Source organism: Vigna radiata, chromosome 6 (assembly GCF_000741045.1).
Source record: "Vigna radiata var. radiata cultivar VC1973A chromosome 6, Vradiata_ver6, whole genome shotgun sequence".
Taxonomy (NCBI): Eukaryota; Viridiplantae; Streptophyta; class Magnoliopsida; order Fabales; family Fabaceae; genus Vigna; species Vigna radiata.
Genome location: NC_028356.1, coordinates 35,734,410 through 35,752,825, shown reverse-complemented (window position 1 = coordinate 35,752,825; position 18,416 = coordinate 35,734,410). Strand labels below are relative to the sequence as shown.

General features: G+C 30.3%; 2 protein-coding genes and 1 pseudogene across 2 annotated transcripts; 2 read left to right on the top strand and 1 right to left on the bottom strand.

Moving 5' to 3' along the window:
* The first annotated feature begins 1,295 nt into the window (after nt 1–1,295).
* On the top strand, nt 1,296–5,086 carry LOC106763776 (protein DETOXIFICATION 33-like). The gene is made up of 9 exons (XM_014647932.2): nt 1,296–1,627; nt 2,842–3,037; nt 3,115–3,460; nt 3,549–3,635; nt 3,802–3,858; nt 3,978–4,216; nt 4,392–4,510; nt 4,657–4,743; nt 4,915–5,086. The coding sequence occupies exons 1-9, from the start codon at nt 1,373–1,375 to the stop codon at nt 4,972–4,974; spliced, it is 1,446 nt and encodes a 481-aa protein (XP_014503418.1). The 5' UTR covers nt 1,296–1,372; the 3' UTR covers nt 4,975–5,086.
* A 6,092-nt stretch (nt 5,087–11,178) lies between these two features.
* LOC111241897 lies at nt 11,179–12,152 on the bottom strand (annotated as a pseudogene).
* Nucleotides 12,153–14,678: 2,526 nt separating this feature from the next.
* LOC106763774 (protein DETOXIFICATION 33-like) lies at nt 14,679–18,408 on the top strand. The gene is made up of 3 exons (XM_014647930.2): nt 14,679–15,004; nt 17,777–17,972; nt 18,050–18,408. The coding sequence occupies exons 1-3, from the start codon at nt 14,744–14,746 to the stop codon at nt 18,406–18,408; spliced, it is 816 nt and encodes a 271-aa protein (XP_014503416.1). The 5' UTR covers nt 14,679–14,743.
* Nucleotides 18,409–18,416: the final 8 nt, after the last annotated feature.

Below are 18,416 nucleotides of genomic sequence, written 5' to 3'. Positions count from 1 at the left end.
ATATATATATATATATATATATATATATATATACGGGGTTTGTTAATTTTACGTAAGGGTTTTTTAGTTGGTATATTTTACTAAGTTTTAGATTACAAAATTTTTTTTATTAAAAATAAAACTTAACTATAAATTAAGAATATTTTAATAATTTTAAAATTTAATTTAAAATAAAAAATAAAAATTATTTATTTGTCTTGATCTCAGATAGTTATTATCTTTTATTTTATTTTTTATTTTAAAAAGCAATTAGCTTTTAAAAATTATATAATAAAAGATAATAATTATCCATCTACAAATAAATATTTTTTATTTTTTTATTGTAAATTAAATTTTAAAATTATTAAAAGGTCCTTTAATTTACTGTTAGTTTTTTAATAGAAATTTTTTATAACTTAAAACTTAGTATGCTTTCTTAAAATGTATCAACTAAAAAAATTGTAAACTAACAAACTTTTATATATATATATATATATATATATATATATATATAATTTTTGTTGGTTGCATTCTTGATATTTTTATCATCATATAAACATTCATATAGATGAATAATGTTAAAAACAAATTAAAAAAAAAAGTATTTGTTTTCTGTTTACAAGACTTAAATTAAACGAATCTTAGCAATTTAACAAAAAAAAAATACATATATCCAATTCGTATTCTCGAATCTTCTTCTGTCGGTATGAATTTCAGTCTCGTAATTACAAAATTTCTACTTATATTTCTTTCTAATAGAAAAAAGAAAGATAATAAATACCACATGTCCAAAAAATTGAGAAAGAATGAGAGAAGTGTAGGTGAAAGAAAAAGATACACAAAATTAGAATACATTAATTTGGTAACAAATTCTATTTTCATGATATTGACGTGACTTGGTTTTATCGAATTGAAACTAAATTCTAAATTGAATTTTTAAGAGCAATTAAACATAATAAACTTGATGTAATGTATATCTATCATGTGTTTTCGTGACATCTACTTTTATAATTTTAAAATTTTATATTTTTTTAATTCTATGACTATATATACATATTATTATGATTTTAAAATTTTTGAAGATAAAACTTAAAAATCAGGATTAAATTAAATTAAAATTTTCTATTTATATATAAAATAGTACCTCAATTTTGTACAGTGGCCATAATACCTTTGATACCATTCGGAAGCCTTCTTTAATACTTATTATTGCAGTTGGTAAAACCTCTACATCTCTGTACTTGCCATTCCCATTATCTCAGTTCCAACTTCAACACTATATAAAAGCTAAACCAGAGTTTCTCTGATATTCAACGCCACCAGAAATTCTAATTTTTCTAAGTGAAAGCAATATCAGTGACAGAACAAGTGGCTCAAGAAACCAAACACGTCAATGGACACTCCCTTGCTAGAGAACACTGACAACCCTCACACTGTTGAGGAGAAGACACTGAAATTTTTTGTTAAGAGTTTTGGTTTTGAATCAAAGAAGCTATGGAGACTAGCAGGCCCTGCTATCCTCACCTGTATATGTCAGTACTCGCTCGGTGCACTCACTCAAACTTTTGCAGGCCAAGTTGGTGATCTTGCTCTTGCAGCAGTTTCTGTAGAAAATTCTGTCGTTGCAGGTCTTGCTTTTGGAGTCATGGTACCCTCAAACTACCCTTGTCTTCCATTTCATGCCTTCTCTTTTTCGATTTTCTTCAACTGTTTGCGATAATGTCACGTTAGGGATTTGTTTGGTTTTCTTGGGCGCATTGTCTGCATAATTTGTCTGGTTTTCTTGGGAGAACTGACTGCATAATTCGTCTGGTTTTCTTCGGAGAACTGTCTGCATAATTTGTTTGGTTTACTTGGCACTGTCTGCATAATTAGTATTTTTGACATTGTACACGTGTCAAAATGTGGTTGGACAATTTCAAATTAAAAAACAAACTTTTGTTTTTTTTCTTCCAAACATACCCCTGTCTCAATTTTTTTAATTTGAAATCGTCCAATCACATTTTGACACGTGTACAGTGTCAAAATAGTGTCAAAAAATGATGTTAAAATATCATTTTCCAATGATAAGGAAAATAAAATTTTAACACCATTTTTTGACACCATTTTGACACTGTACACGTGTCAAAATGTGGTTGGACGATTTCAAATTAAAAAACAAACTTTTGTTTTTTTTCTTCCAAACATACTTCTGTCTCAACTTTTTTAATTTGAAATCGTCCAATCATATTTTGACACGTGTGCATTGTCCAAAAATGATGTTAAAATATCATTTTTCAACTGAATATAGGCTTCAGAGGTGTGGCGGGAAAGTTTTCACGTCATGATCACAAACTTTTCTTTTTGCAACTGTTTCAAAAATTATATTCACGTATGAATAGCTATAAAATACAATGAAAAATGTAGAAAACTTACTAAAATCAGTAAAATATTTACTTTAAAGGAAAAAGATTGTGTTTTATAGTCACTATTTTATTATAAAGAATTTGTGTTTTAATACATAATTTTGAAGTGGAAATATTTTCTTTAAAAGTTATGCTAAAGATGTCGTATTTTGTATTACGAATTTAATACATTTTAATCTTCTTAGACATAAAAGAAAATTATATTTGCATGCAAAATTTTTATTAGGGTCTTTTCAATGACTTTAATTTTATATATTATTTAAATGTGTCCTACATTACGTGCTTTTTTTTGGCTTAGTATTCAGTTTTAAAAGTGTATATATCAAGTCCTAAAGTTATAAAAATTGTATGTTAAATTCTAAACTAAATGTAAAAGATTTGTGTTAAAGTATATTTTTTTAAAAGAAATTTGTGATTAAAATTAATGGATTGCTTATGTTGTTGTTGTTGGGATAAGTTGGGAATGGGAAGTGCCTTGGAGACTCTGTGTGGGCAAACGTTTGGTGCAGGGCAGATGAGGATGTTGGGAGTGTACATGCAAAGATCATGGGTCATCTTGTTCACCACTGCACTTCTTATGTTACCTATTTATATTTGGTCACCTCCTATTTTAGTGCTGCTTGGAGAAACATCTCAGATCTCACATGCTGCAGGTTACAACTCACTTTCACATTTCTCGTCAAAACACTCACTTTAAATGTTATGAACTAAATATGCTTTGTTTTGGCAGGAAAGTTTGCTCTGTGGATGATACCTCAGTTATTTGCATATGCTATAAACTTTCCAATCCAAAAGTTTTTGCAGGCACAGGGGAAAGTGCTTGTCATATTATGGGTATCAGTGGGGGTTTTGGTGCTGCACATAGTTTTTAGCTGGCTTCTTATATTGAAGCTAGGCTGGGGTTTGATTGGAGCAGCTATCACTCTTAACACATCATGGTGGTTGATTGTCATTGCACAATTTCTCTACATTCTCATCACAAAGTCAGATGGAGCATGGACTGGATTCACATGGCTAGCATTTGTGGACTTGTTTGGTTTTATGAAGCTTTCTCTCGCTTCAGCTGTTATGCTATGGTATTTTCACTAGCCTGCTTAATTTTCTGCATTGAACTTTATTATGTTTTCTGCTAAATTTGAACTTCTGAATTGAATATTGTGGCAGCTTGGAGTTCTGGTATATGATGATACTGGTAGTGATAACAGGACGTTTGAAAAATCCTCTGGTACCTGTTGATGCCATATCTATCTGGTGAATAGTTTTCTAACCCTCTAAACTCTCTTTATGTTGCACAAGTTGAAAATACAATTGGCTTAAAAATGTTTTCAAACCCTTTGTTTCAACACACACACAAAATGCTTTTAGTACTTTTAGAGAGATTAAAATTGAGTACTAATACTTGTTTTGATGTTTGCAGTATGAACATAAATGGCTGGGATGCCATGATTGCAATTGGGTTCAATGCTGCTATAAGGTACGTTCTGATAACACTGATAAAGAAAAAACTTTTTACTTATGTTATTTTAGACTTTTTTTACTGAATAGTGAGTGAAGAAGAATATTCTAAATGACTTTGTTTTAATTGATGAACAGTGTGAGAGTATCAAATGAACTTGGTGCTGGTGATTTCAAGGCTGCAAAGTTTTCAGTGTGGGTGGTTTCAATCACATCAGTGGCCATAGGTTTTGTGGTCATGATCGTAGTTCTATCAACAAAGGATTTTTTTCCCTACTTTTTTACCACCAGCTCTGCAGTTGCCCATGAAACAACTAAGCTTGCTACTTTGCTCGGTGTCACTGCAATTCTAAACAGCCTTCAGCCAGTCCTATCTGGTTAGTCACTCTCACAAGCTATGAAACTCTCAAATTACATCATCCAATCAAGGATTACGCATCCTTTTTTTCACAAGTTAAATGCAAGTTTTAAGGCATAAAATTTGTAAAGTACATGCTGTTGTTATTGTGTGTGTTAAATCTCATAACTTTTTCCATGACAAAACTTCATCAGGTGTTGCTGTTGGAGCTGGTTGGCAATCTCTTGTAGCATACATCAACATTGGGTGCTATTATGTATTTGGATTACCAGCAGGAATAATCTTGGGATTTACACTTAATTTTGGAGTAGTGGTGATTTACCATCCTTACATTCTCTTGACATTATGTTATTTTTGAGTTTAGATTCTAACCATGTTTTGACATAAGTTATGCAATTTATTGTCATGGTAATAAAATAATAGTGTTGATATTACTCTTCATGTGTGTGTGTAATGCAGGGTATTTGGTCAGGGTTGATTGCAGGCATAGTTTTGCAGACCATAATCCTTATAGTAATCACTTCAATAACCAATTGGAAAAAAGAGGTTAGTGCATTCTTCATTTATTATTCTCCCTCTCTTTAATTTAATCTTGCAAGAGTTTAAGGTTTTAAGTTAAATGTTCCAATTGAAATCAACAATCTTCTCTTTTATTCAAATTTGTTGTAAGTAATCTTATATGTTCAAATTTTATTGTTGTCGCAATGGATTTCACAGGCTGAAGAAGCAGAGGGTCGTGTGAGAAAGTGGGGAGGATCAATTGCATATGATCAATGATTTTGTTTTTTGTTTTCTTTCCTTTCCTTTATGGCAGTGGAGAATTGGACTTAGAGTCCATGAATTGTACCAATAATGAAGAACTTCATGTTTTAGGCATGTATTTGAGTGAGATTTTACAAATTTTGCTTTAGATTATAGCCCATTTTTATAATTTTTGCTAATAAAAAACTACTTTTTCCTAATTCCTTTTAAATTTTTTATACATATTTATTTTAACTTTTTAGGAGAACAGAGAAGGCAGCAAAAAATATAAAATTTAATCTAACTCAACCTATTTGAAATAAATTGTCATATAATCATTTTCAATAATATTTTTTATGATTATTAACAAGAAAAAACTACCTTTTCTTTTACTTCGAAGATGACCACTAACTTATTATTCATCAAGAAAGATATTTTGGAATGTACAAAAAATATAAAATTCATTTTATTTAAAATAATTTTAAAATGACTTTAGATACCCGTATAAATAAGAAATTAGAAATCATCCATATTCTTTAGATTATGCATCAAAACACATCAATAATAAATAAACAATTAAACCTTTTTAATTAAAAGAGTAATTTTCAATATCTCTATTGTTGAAACAATTATGGGAAATAATTCTTTCATTCATTTATTCATATTTTTCTTCTCAATTGAGATACATTTATATAAGCAATATTAAGAGCTTATACTTAAAAATAGGAAACAACTTAAAAACAGAAAAAAAAAACTTTAAATATTTAAAACTTATTCCTAACTAAGTCCGACACAGAGAGGAGGGAAGAGTCCGACACAGAGAGGGGAGAGTTTCATCGGATTGATCGTAGAATGTGTGGAGAGCTGCATCTCAAATTTGATGTGCATCCCAAATTTGATGGGCAGATTCAAGGCGGATAAACCGCTGCATCAACGGGGGCCTCATAGAGTCCATTATCATAGTTAATGGAGGGTTTCGTCACTGTACCAGTGAGATACCGATTTGTTTCGAGCTCCGGTACGCATGTCCATTAGTTAGGACCAAAGAGGGTAGTTAGAGTCATCACTTTGTGATTTCGATCAAGAATACCAAATACAGAAGCTGCAACACTTTTTGATTGGGTCAAGATAATGAAATAGAGAAGAGGAATGCCAACGACACAACCATCAGACACCAAATTCACCAGTGTCTTGATAAGGAAAGAGCAAGTCAAAGAAAAAAAAGAATTCAAGAACACAAGATTAAGCAAGAGAAGATTCAAGAAGAAGAAGAAAATTCAAGAACAAGAAGATTCAATAACAAGAAAGCCAAGAAGAAAAATTCAAGAACAAGAGTGGATGGAGAAGTAATTAAAAAAGAAAAAGATTCACGTAAAAAAAAACTTCAAGAAAGAGATGATTCAAGTAAAAGAATTAAAATAATTTAAGAGAAAGAGTTCAAGAAGATGATTGATTAAATATTGAAGAAGAAAAGATTCAAGAAAAGGAATTCAAAAAGAAAATTATTCAAGAGGAAAAGATTCAAGAAGATGAATTCAAAAAATTGCTTCAAAAAGGAAAGATTCAAGAAGAATTCAAGAAGGAAAAGATCCAATAAAAAATTCAAGAAAAAAAAAGAGATTTTTAGGGGCTGTCAGTGGCCATGGCAGTCGGCCACCGGCAGCAAAGACAAAATAGTAAAGGATTATGAGAAATAATTCATTCATTCATTCATATTTTTCTTCTCAATTGAGGTACATTTATATAAATAATATTAACAGTTTATGCTTAAAAATAAGAAACAACTTAAAAATAGAAAACAATTTTAAATTTTTAAATCTTATTCCTAACTAAGTGTAACAATAATTTAAATTTAAATTCTATCTTCAACGTGTATAAAGCAGTATGCTAAAATGTATCTGGATTGACAATTAAAAACAACATAAATGAAAATTATATTTGATTTTCCAACTATGAAGTACTTTAGGTTTTCTTTTTTGATGGGATGAAAACAAATAAACAGAAAAAATTGTAAGTGTTCCAGGAAAAAATGGTAAGCACTTTAGGTTTTCACTTTAGGTTTTTTTTTTTGTAATTTTAATATTTCTAATTTAGTCCATGATGAAATTGAAATATTATTTATAAAAATCTATACAATTAATTTTTCATATCATATATATTCTTAGTCATAAACTTATGGAAAATGATATTTTAACACTATTTTTTGACACTATTTTGACACTGCACACGTGTTAAAATGTGGTTGGACGATTTCAAATTAGAAAAACAAACTTTGATTTTTCTCTTCCAAATATATCTCTGCCTCAACTTTTTTAATTTAAAATCGTTCGATCACATTTTGATACGTGTGCAGTGTCAAAATAGTGTCAAAAAATAGTGTTAAAATATCACCATATTTAAAGTCAATCTAATCATACATAAAATGAAATGTAAAACATAAAATATATTATAAAAATTTAACTTCAAATCGATCTCAAACTATTTTGTCATCTTTCAAAATATCATAATATCCAATCATCACCAATTAGTCTAACTTCCTTCACATGAATATATAGTCTTTTATTATTTATAAATACTTCATAATTTATTTATTTTTTGCTTTCCAATGATATATTTTTATATTTTTAAAAAATTTGGTTAATACTTCAACTATGTATATTATATGTGAATGTGAACACACTTAGACCTACATCAAACTTTCTAGAATAAATACATAGAAAACTTTCTATATTTCTTGAACTTCTAAATTTCTTTTAGGCATTAATTGAGAAATTGTTGTCTCTTTTAGCAACTTGAGTATTTTCATATTTACACTTTTAAACACCTTTTCAATATATTTTCTGTAATAATAGTATAATATCTCGAAATCAATATCGATATATATGAGTTGTCTATTTAATTTATATATCTACATATATATTTCTTAAAAGTAATTTTTTTAAAGTAAATTCTGATAGGACGTATTATGATAGGACGTATTTAGTGATAGTATATATATAAACTAAATAGACACTAGTTAGATTTTAATTAGAATATGTTTGTGAAAAAAGAAATGAGAAAGAATGAGAGAAGTCGTGAAAGAAAAAGATACACAAAATTAGAATACATTAATTTGGTAGCATTTAAATATACTTATTTAATTAAATTTAAAAATTAAAACATATTTAATTTTATTTTATATAAAATAAATATACTTTTAATTTTAAATATTTAAAGTGAAATAGAATTTATTTTTCATAAATTTTGATACAGTTTAATTTTTAATTTTAAAATAAAAATATAATTGTTTAATTAACTAGTATTACATATTTTTAATTTAACTTATCAAAATATACTTTAAATTTATATTTAAGTTATTTTTACTGTTTTAACATAAATATTAATTGATAAATATTAACTTGAAATTATTTAATAACCCAAGACCAAAAACAATTTAACATTATGAGAGTAAAACATGAAGTCTAAATTTTAAAACTACAGTTCTTCATTATTTTTTGCGATTTAGTGTCACTCAAATTCTTGAATAAAACAAACATATGCTTGTTGTCAGAACATCCTAAAATATTGAGAAATGATTTGTTTTACATATTTAAATTTTTTATATTTATTTGACTTTAATTTTATTTATCTTTTGCTTTTTCTCTTAAAAAAATTATAAAAGTTTATACTATTTTGACTATTTTATCTTGTATTTTATGTTAAATGAATATAAAAATATATTATAATACTATTATTTTAAATATTTTAAAAAATATTTTTGAAATATTTAAATATTTTATATTTGTTTAATACTATTTTTATTTATTTTTTACTTTTCTCATTTTAAAAAATACAAAAATTTATATTTTTATGGCATTTTAAATTTATATTCTTAATTATTAAATGAACGTAAAAATGATGATATTATTTGTCATGTGTTTTTTCATTAAGATACCTCTGTTCCTTTGTTTTTAGCTTTATCATTCGTTGTATTCAGCATGCTAGTGTACCTGATGTTGCCATTTTGCAAATTTTCAACAATAATCATCAAATTACCTCTATTTCTAATTTAATGCTTTCTTAACTTTTTCAATTATTTATTTAATTACCTTTTATTTTTTATTAATTATTTTAAATATTATTGGTCATAAAAAACCTGTTAATTGATTATATATAGTGAAAGATTTTTCAAATCATCATTTTTCAATGGGTTAAATATATTTATAGTCCCTATATTTTGGGCTGATTTTGGTTTTAGTCACTCTTTCAAATTAAGGTACAATTTAGTCCTTCAACTTTAAAAAATTCTGGTTTTAGTCCTTTTTACCAAATTTTAGTGCTTGAAACAACAAATAAAGTTAAAAAAATTTGGTAAAAAGGACTAAAACTAGAGTTTTCTAAAATTGAAGGACTAAATTGTACCTTAGTTTGAAAGAGAAATTAAAGCCAAAATCGCCTTAAAGTATAGGGACCAAAATCATATTTAACCTTTTTCAATTTTTTTTTTATAAATAGACCTTTTGTATTTGTATATTTGGCTTTATTGCTTTATGTGATGCTTCACTTTCTAAGATGAATTTTCTTTTTCAACAGTCAGATTCAGACTATGTTGTCGCAATTGCTTGTTGGAAAAATAAGAAACTGATTTTTTAATCATCTCACGAGGAAATCGAGTCCAATCAATGATGCATAGGAATTTGGATTTTCTATTTTGTTGTATCGTATCTATATTTTGTAACTTTAAATTACATAATTTTAATATTTAAAAATGTATTAAATTCTTTTAATGTGTAAGAATTAGAGTGTTCTAAAAAAACGCATTTACTATTTGGGATTGGTTTTTTTAGAGCCGTTAAAATGGGTCACAACCCGCGAGTCAATCCGGTCTGTCACGGGTTCGAGCCGGGTTGAGTTTGAAAAATATAACCCACTTATATGCGGGTCAGATTTCAACCCGACTCATTTAGATCCGGCTCATGCAGGTTGAACCCATGGTGAGCCGGGTTGGCCCACCAACCCACCTACCTATTTTATTTTTTTAATTTATTATTTTATTTATAAAACCCTAAAAAATAAAATACTTTCTCCAATCACTGTGTATACCAAAAAAGTAACATCTGTTCTCACAAATCACTCTCAGGGTACTTGCTCTCATTTGACATACTCTCACCCTCAATTCACTAAAATTCTTCAAGGAGCAGGTAAAACACCCTTCCTTATTTCTTCTCTTTTCTCAACATTTTTGTTTTCTCACTTCTCTTTCTTTTTTTTTTCAAAATCCCTATAATGACAAAAATGAGGTTTGCGAATTTGTTTTTTGTTCTGGGGGATTTGAAGACATGGAATGATTTTTTCATGTGCTGACATGCTTGTATCAGATTTTGTTCATTTTATTTAAATAATCTGAGTATACATTATTTGAACAAGCTCTTTTTGATATCTTTGAATCAAATTATGTTACAGATTAAACTATTAATTTTTTGTTGATGTTGTTGAGTACTGGTTCTCTTTTTTTTTTTACTAATATTTTTTTATTGATTGTCGGAATTGTTTTGATATTAGGAAAATCTTTATTAGTGAATTTGGAGACAACAAGAACAAGGGTCAAGGGTTACAACAAGAACAAAAAATGATGAATATAAGAAACTTATTTGTATGTTTTTTGTGTTTGTTTTTGAATGACATTTGGATTATATTGTACTTTTTATTATTATTTTGAATTGTCTTTAACATAATTTTTTGGGAGTGAAAATTGTTTAAATATAAATTACAGAAAGTTTGTATTTTTTTATTTTAAAAAAATATAATTAAGTAGGCTAGTGAGCCAACCCGTTTACCCACCAACCCGTAATGGGTCGGGCCGAGTTCAAGTTTTTTTGGCTCACTAATAAATGAGCCGGGTTGGGTTGGTTCATTAAGTGACCAACCCGTGGTGGGCCGGGCCGGGTCGAGCCGGGTTACCTGTTTTGACAACTCTAGTTTTTTGGGTAAATAAACATTAGGTTTAAACTTTCGAATATTCTTCACATTTCTATGATAATATTAAAAGTGGGTTCTTATTTTCTTAACTGTTTCAATTGAGTCATGATATTTGTAAAATTGAGTTAATTTTGTTCTATTCGTTAAATTGTTACAGTGTCAAACTTTGATGACGTGTTTATGTTCATGTGTATTATTTGATTAAATGGAATTTTTATTTAAATTAAAGAATTATGACATGGTAAATTAGGGTTTTTCACTCTGCAGAGGGGAGGAAAAGGTTGTGTCGTCACACGTAAGGGAGGCGCGAAGGAGATTGATTTCATGGCAGAAGGGTTCCCCTACTCTACGAGTTTGGAATTTTTGTTATTGCCATGGAGAGGCTCATAGAGATTTGTTAATCTCAGCAGCCATTGAGGCATTGCACGAAGAAGATAAACTGATGAAATTGATTTGGGATTCATGCTATTTCTAGTTTTTCTGTACCGCCAACACCGTCCTGAATTCTCCGTCACCAACCTTCGCATTGTCAAGATGAACCTCACCTCCTCGGCCGACTCTCCTCGCACCTCGTCACGCTCTTCAACCTCACTCTCATTGCCAAAAACCCCAACAACCACCTTATTTTCTTCTACGACCCCTTCGCGTTACAGTCTTCTCCAACTCCGTCACCGTCGGGAACAACTCCGTTACAACCTTTTACCTCCGACAAAAACAACCAGACGAGCCTCCGCGCGGTGTTGTCCGGTTCGGAAGATATGGACACTAATTTGTTGACTAACCTAAGATCAGGTCTGAAGAAGAAGAAGGGTTTCCCCGTTGAGATATAGACGGATACCAAGGTGAAGATGAAGATGGATTGACTCAAGAGCAAGAAGGTGGGAATTTGAGTAACGTACGATGGAATCAGAGGAATGATTCCTGCCGGAAAGTCTCCAGCAGCCATGGTGGACTCCGAATGTAAGGTGGATCTTCGAATCAAGATCTGGAAGCTTTGACTCTGCCTTCTCGCCACCATGCATTATGCTCTCCATGTCGTACTCCAAAACATAGCTTCTACTACTCCAATTCGCCACCATCCCCATCCCGTCTTCAAGATCTTCCCAGAGGGGCAAATGTTCCCTGTGGGAAGAACATTCATCGCCGGTGAAGTAGATACTTGATTTAAATTTTCTTTCTTTTAAATTTCTTTTGGCAAAGTTATTTTTCAGTGTTGATGCGTGATTTTATTGGAGCATGGTTCTCTTTTATTCTTCTGCCCGTTTATAGTGATCTGATTTGCATCTTTGTTTTTGATTTTTGGTCTAATTGATTTATAAATTTAATTTACAAGAGTAAAATTGTTGTCACCAGGTTCAGATACAAATTTCGGTCGGTGGCGGAATTCGACGGAGCCACCACCCTAGGCTGGAATCCCAATTTGGAATTAATGGTGGAGGGTAATGAACACGATGGAGGAATCTCAATCCCTTCACATTTCTAATTAAATTTTGTGTCATGTCATAAATTGTTGACAACTTAACGGATAGGACAAAATTGACTCAATTTTACAAATATTATGACTCAATTAAGATCGTTACAAAAATGAAAACCCACTTAAAATTCTCATTAAAAAAATATGAGAATGATACGAAGATTTAAACCTAAACATTATATATCAAAGTAGTGTTTTTGGGAACAAATTAAATATATACTTCTATAATGTTCTTCCAACACTTCCAGATATACCAATCTCGAAGCATATTAATCTAAACTTTGCCATTTTATTAATGTTTTAATTTTAAGTTATTTAAAATAATGTTATTAAGTTTGTTTTATAATGAAATTTTTAAATATATATATATATATATATATATATATATATATATATATAATATTTAAATTGTTATTAACTATAATCCTTAATATTTAATATTTATTTTAAAAATTTAACTTTAAATTTAATTTAATTTTATAATTTTCAATATTTTTTAATTAATAAAAATATTCAACTATTAACATAAACAATATTATAATATTAATTTCAGATAATTTATCCAAAGTGTGGAACAATCATACACTAAACCAAACATAAAGTTTAGGTTTAAACCATTTTTTATTCTTAAGTTAAGTTCTGATTATCAGTTTAGTCTCCATTTTTAAAAATGTCAACTTTTAGTCCCTAAGATATGAAAAATGTATCAAATCAGTCCTCATGAAAACACTTAATGAACAATAAATGTTAGAAGTGGAGTTTAAGCCTAACTCGGAGTTTAAGCCTAACTCAACCCCACAAAACCGTCTTGTAAAGTGAGGTTTGCACCTCGCTTATATATTATAATTTGGCCTTATCTCTAGTTGATGTGGGACTTCCAACACACCCCCTTCACGCCGAGGTATAGACATCTCATGCGTGATAGTGAAATTGGGTGGTCCAATAGCGGCCCGACAACATGTGGAATAGAAACAGAAATGCCAACTTAGAACTCGCTAGGATAGGCTTTAACCATGACTTTGATACCATATTAGAAAGTGAGTTTAAGCCTAACTCATCCTCACAAAACCGGCTTGTAAAGTGAGGTTTGCACCTCGCTTATATATTATAATTTGACTTTATCTCTAGTCGATGTGGGACTTCTAACACATCCCCTTCACGCCGAGGTATAAACATCTCGTGCGTGATAGTAGAAATTGGATGGTCCAATAGCGGCCCGACAACGGGTGGAATAGAAACAGAAATGCCCTAGTTAGGCTTAAACCTACTTTCTAATATGGTATCAAAGCCAGGTTAAAGCCTATCCTAGCGAGTTCTAAGTGGGCATTTCTGTTTCTATTCCACCCGATGTCGGGCCGCTATTGGACCACCCAATTTCTACTATCACGCACGAGATGTCTATACCTCGGTGTGAAGGGGGTGTGTTGGAAGTCCCACATCGACTAGAGGTAAGGTCAATTTATAATATATAAGTGGGGTGCAGACCTCACCTTACAAGCCAGTTTTGTGAGGTTGAGTTAGGCTTACAAACCCACTTTCTATTAATAAATCACAAGTTTTCATACCTAGGTATCCAATATTTTGTGATTTGTTAATGGAAAGTGTTATGAACAACAAATCACTTAATGAAAAACTTGTGATTTATTAACGAATAGAACTAATTTGATACATTTTTCATATCATAGGGACTAAAGGTTGACATTTTTAAAAACGGGGACTAATCGAAACATCAGAACTTAACTTAGGAACCAAAAAAGGTTTAAACCTAAAGTTTAATATGTACAAAAGAAATAAATTGTCATAATTAAATTTTTGTTGGTTGCATTCTTGATATTTTTATCATCATATAAACATTCATTTACAGCCGTTCTTAACTCAAGATCTGGTAAAATATCAAAATATTCATACATAAAAACCAAAGAGTAGGGAAATTTTAATATAAAAGTAATTTCCTTAAAGTAAATTCTGATAGATTTTAATTAGAATATGTTTGTGAAAAAAGAAATGAGAGAAGTCGTGAAAGAAAAAGATACACAAAATTAGAATACATTAATTTGGTAAGATATTGTATTTTCATGATATTGACGTAACTTGGTATTATCGAAATGAAATTTATACAAAAGTTTATCATCTCTATAAAACTAAATTCAAAATTGAATTTTTCAGAATTAAACATAATAAACTTGATGTAATGTATATCTGTCAACCTACCAATAAAATTATTTCAAATGGAGAAACTATATGTGTCAATAAGTATAATTCGAATTATTTCAGTTCCAACTTCAACACTATATAAAAGCTACAACAGGAAGTTCTGAGTTTTCTAAGTGAAAGCAATATCAGTGACAGAACAAGTGGCTCAAGAAACCAAACATGTCAATGGACATTCCCTTTCTAGAGAACACTGAGAACCCTCACACTGTTGAGGAGAAGACACTGAAATTTGCTGTTAAGAGTTTTGGTTTTGAATCAAAGAAGCTATGGAGACTAGCAGGTCCCGCTATCATCACCTCTATATGTCAGTACTCGCTCGGTGCACTCACTCAAACTTTTGCAGGCCAACTTGGTGATCTTGCTCTTGCAGCAGTTTCTGTAGAAAATTCTGTCATTGCAGGTCTTGGTTTTGGAGTCATGGTACCCTCAAACTTCCCTTGTCTTCTATTTCATGCCTTCTTTTTTTTCATTTTCTTCAACTGTTTGCCATAATGTCATGAAGAAACTTGTTTGGTTTTCTGGGGAGCACACTGTCTGCATAATTTGTCTGGTTTTCTTCGGAGAATTGTCTGCATAATTTGTTTGGTTTTCTCGGTGGCACTGTCTGCATAATTTGTGAAATAACATGATGTAATAAAGCTGAAAGATTTTTTTTTTAATTTTTATGTATTTTTAATGATATTTTTCTTCGATCTTCTTGAGTTCTCCGATTTATTTAGTCAAATGATAAAAATAAAGAATTATACTTTTTACAAAATAAATAAATATCTGTCTCACATATAACTATTTTATTTATATCCATTTATGAATAAAAATATGTTTGTATGTAAGCATTAGATATGACAATGGGTGGGAATGGAACAGATAATCCTATACGTAATTCGATCCGACAAAAAAAATTCATAATTTATTCGATTCGTTACCTACACGGATATCCACTTAAAAAATATCTGTAAGTATTACGGATATTTGCGGATACCTGTAAATATTTAAAAGTATATATCTTTTATAAATTATTAAAATAAAATTACAAAAAATATATAAAATATAATATACATTAATGTTAATTTTAATTAAATTTAACTTAAGAAAATATAAATCAATTTTTTACTTTTATTTTTTGCGGGTAACAGATATTCGCAGGTACGAATAGTATAATACCGGTATCCAACCTTAGGGATGATAACGGGTCGGATTGAACACAGATAATGCCTACCAACCGACCAGATAAAGCTGTACTCGCAACCCAACGCGCTACCCGCGCAGATATCCGCATAAAAAAAATCCGTGAATTTTTTTCAACCCGCAAATATTCGTTGAATACCCGTTTTCAAATTTTAAAAAAATATTTTTAAGTTTTTAAATGAAATTCAAATTAAATTGCAAAAACATACAAATAATATTTAAAACATATAAGTTTGCGGGAGGATAAATTTAAATTTAGCAAAAAAATATTTGCATTATCATGACCACTAATTAACTTGTGAAACACAGTTTACCTATTTACACCAACCCAATTCCTTACATGTACTCAATTTATCATATAATTTGTTCAACTTAAAAAGGGTAAGATAATACAAGTTTGGGACACACCAAATCACCCCACCCACTTGCTTTCAAGTTCAAACAAAATCCTTTTTTATTCTTTTTTTGTACTGGTATTCATCTCAGACAGTTAGGTAACAATCTCAAGTTCCGTTATGTAATACGACATTAGTATCCTTAATCCATTAATTTCAATGGAAAAAAAGAAGAAAAAAACTAATTCATGTAGAAAGCTTTAAACTTGGATGCCTAGAAGTTCCAGCTTTGGTTATGTAGGGTTGCAACGTCCAGGAAAGTAGAGGACACATCCTGGAGTGCTTCAAGCACATTTCATTTTGGAGAAAAGGAGTGAGAAAAGCATTCATTCGGAAAAAATCTATGTTCTTTCCTGTCCTTTTTTTCTTCTTGATATAATTTCTTCTCACATACTAAACAGTTACTTCCTAATCTATGTTCTTTCCTGATTTAATTTCTTCTCACATACCCAACATAGCTTAACAAAGAAAAATCTACAACAACTCAACAATTATTAAAAAACACAGTTGCAGGACACAACACAACACTGTTGCAGAATAGAACAATCGTAAAAATAAGGTTGAAGAGTGTGCGACCTCTCTGGTTTGTAAATCTAACGCTGTTGGTGGCATAGATCTCCTTCTAGTTGTAAATCCAACACTCTCTGATGGTGGCACAAAGGGGAAGGGCATAGACAACATGCACACCACAAAACTTTTGACAACATAAAGAAGTAAAGAAGCAAAATGCAAAACAATAAAACCTCACTTAACCCAAAGGAAAAACTATAATTTCAATCTTTTTAGTGAGTAACGGGTATCCGCAAGTACGGATAGAGTAGTACCTGAACCCGACTCGATTATAAGCGGGTATTAAAATATATGTTATCCACGAGTTGCGGTAGTAAATATCCACGGGTACCAACTATTCGTTGTGGATTTTATGAGCATATATCTGCGGTGCGAATTTTTTTACAATTCCTACCCGACCTGTTTATAAACAGGTATTAAAAACCTACTACCCGCAAACCGTGAGTATCAATTATCCGTTGCGGATTTTATCCATAAATATCTATGGGCGCGGATTTTTTTTGTCATCCTGTTAAGCAGTGCTATATTTTGGCAAAGTATTAATTATCACGACTTCATTTACTAAAAGCTAGATCTGAATATAGGCTTGTGTGGTGGAGTCTTTTTGCATCTGTTTCAAAAGTGATATTCACGTGTTGTAGTAAATTTACTAAAGTTATAAAATACAATGAAAAAAAAAGTCAATCTATACTATAAGTGTTGTAGGAAATTTACTAAAGTTAGTAAAATATTTAATTTAAACAAAAAAAATTATGTTTTAGTCACTATTTTATTATAAAGAATTTGTGTTTTAATACATAATTTTGAAGTGGAAATATTTTATGTAAAAATTATGATAAAGATGTGGTATTTTGTATTACGAATTTAATACATTATAATCTTCTTAGACATAAAAGAAAATTATATTTGCATGCAAAATATTTATTAGGCCTTCTCAATGACTTCAATTTTATATATTATTTAAATGTTTAAAAGTATGTACAATTTTATTTTTTTTATTTTTATTTTGATGGATTGTTTATGTTGTTGGTGTTGTGATAAGTTGGGAATGGGAAGTGCCTTGGAGACTCTGTGTGGGCAAGCTTATGGTGCAGGGCAGATGAGGATGTTGGGAGTGTACATGCAGAGATCATGGGTCATCTTATTCATCACTGCACTTCTTATGTTACCTATTTATATTTGGTCACCTCCTATTTTAGCGTTGCTTGGAGAAACATCTCAGATCTCACATGCTGCAGGTTACCATTCACTTTCACATTTCTCTTCAAAACACTCACTTCAAATATTATGAACTAAATCTGCTTTGTTTTGGCAGGAAAATTTGCTCTGTGGATGATACCCCAGTTATTTGCATACGCTGCAAACTTTCCAATCCAAAAGTTTTTGCAGGCACAAGGGAAAGTGCTAGTCATGTTATGGGTATCAGTAGGTGTTTTGGTGTTCCACACAGTTTTTAGCTGGCTTCTTATACTGAAGCTGGGGTGGGGTCTGATTGGAGCAGCTATCACTCTTAACGCATCATGGTGGTTGATTGTGATTGGACAATTGCTCTACATTTTCATCACAAAGTCAGATGGAGCATGGACTGGATTCACATGGCTAGCATTTGTGGACTTGTTTGGTTTTGTGAAGCTTTCTCTTGCTTCAGCTGTTATGCTATGGTATTTTCACTAGCCTGCTTA

Coding starts and splice junctions, on each gene's coding strand:
- LOC106763776 (XM_014647932.2), top strand. CDS start 1,373: ATGGACACTCCCTTGCTAGAGAACACTGACAACCCTCACACTGTTGAG. Junction 3,461..3,548: donor GCTTCAGCTGTTATGCTATG/GTATTTTCACTA, acceptor ATATTGTGGCAG/CTTGGAGTTCTGGTATATGA. Junction 3,859..3,977: donor GGGTTCAATGCTGCTATAAG/GTACGTTCTGAT, acceptor ATTGATGAACAG/TGTGAGAGTATCAAATGAAC.
- LOC106763774 (XM_014647930.2), top strand. CDS start 14,744: ATGTCAATGGACATTCCCTTTCTAGAGAACACTGAGAACCCTCACACT. Junction 15,005..17,776: donor GTCTTGGTTTTGGAGTCATG/GTACCCTCAAAC, acceptor TGTTGTGATAAG/TTGGGAATGGGAAGTGCCTT. Junction 17,973..18,049: donor TCAGATCTCACATGCTGCAG/GTTACCATTCAC, acceptor TTGTTTTGGCAG/GAAAATTTGCTCTGTGGATG.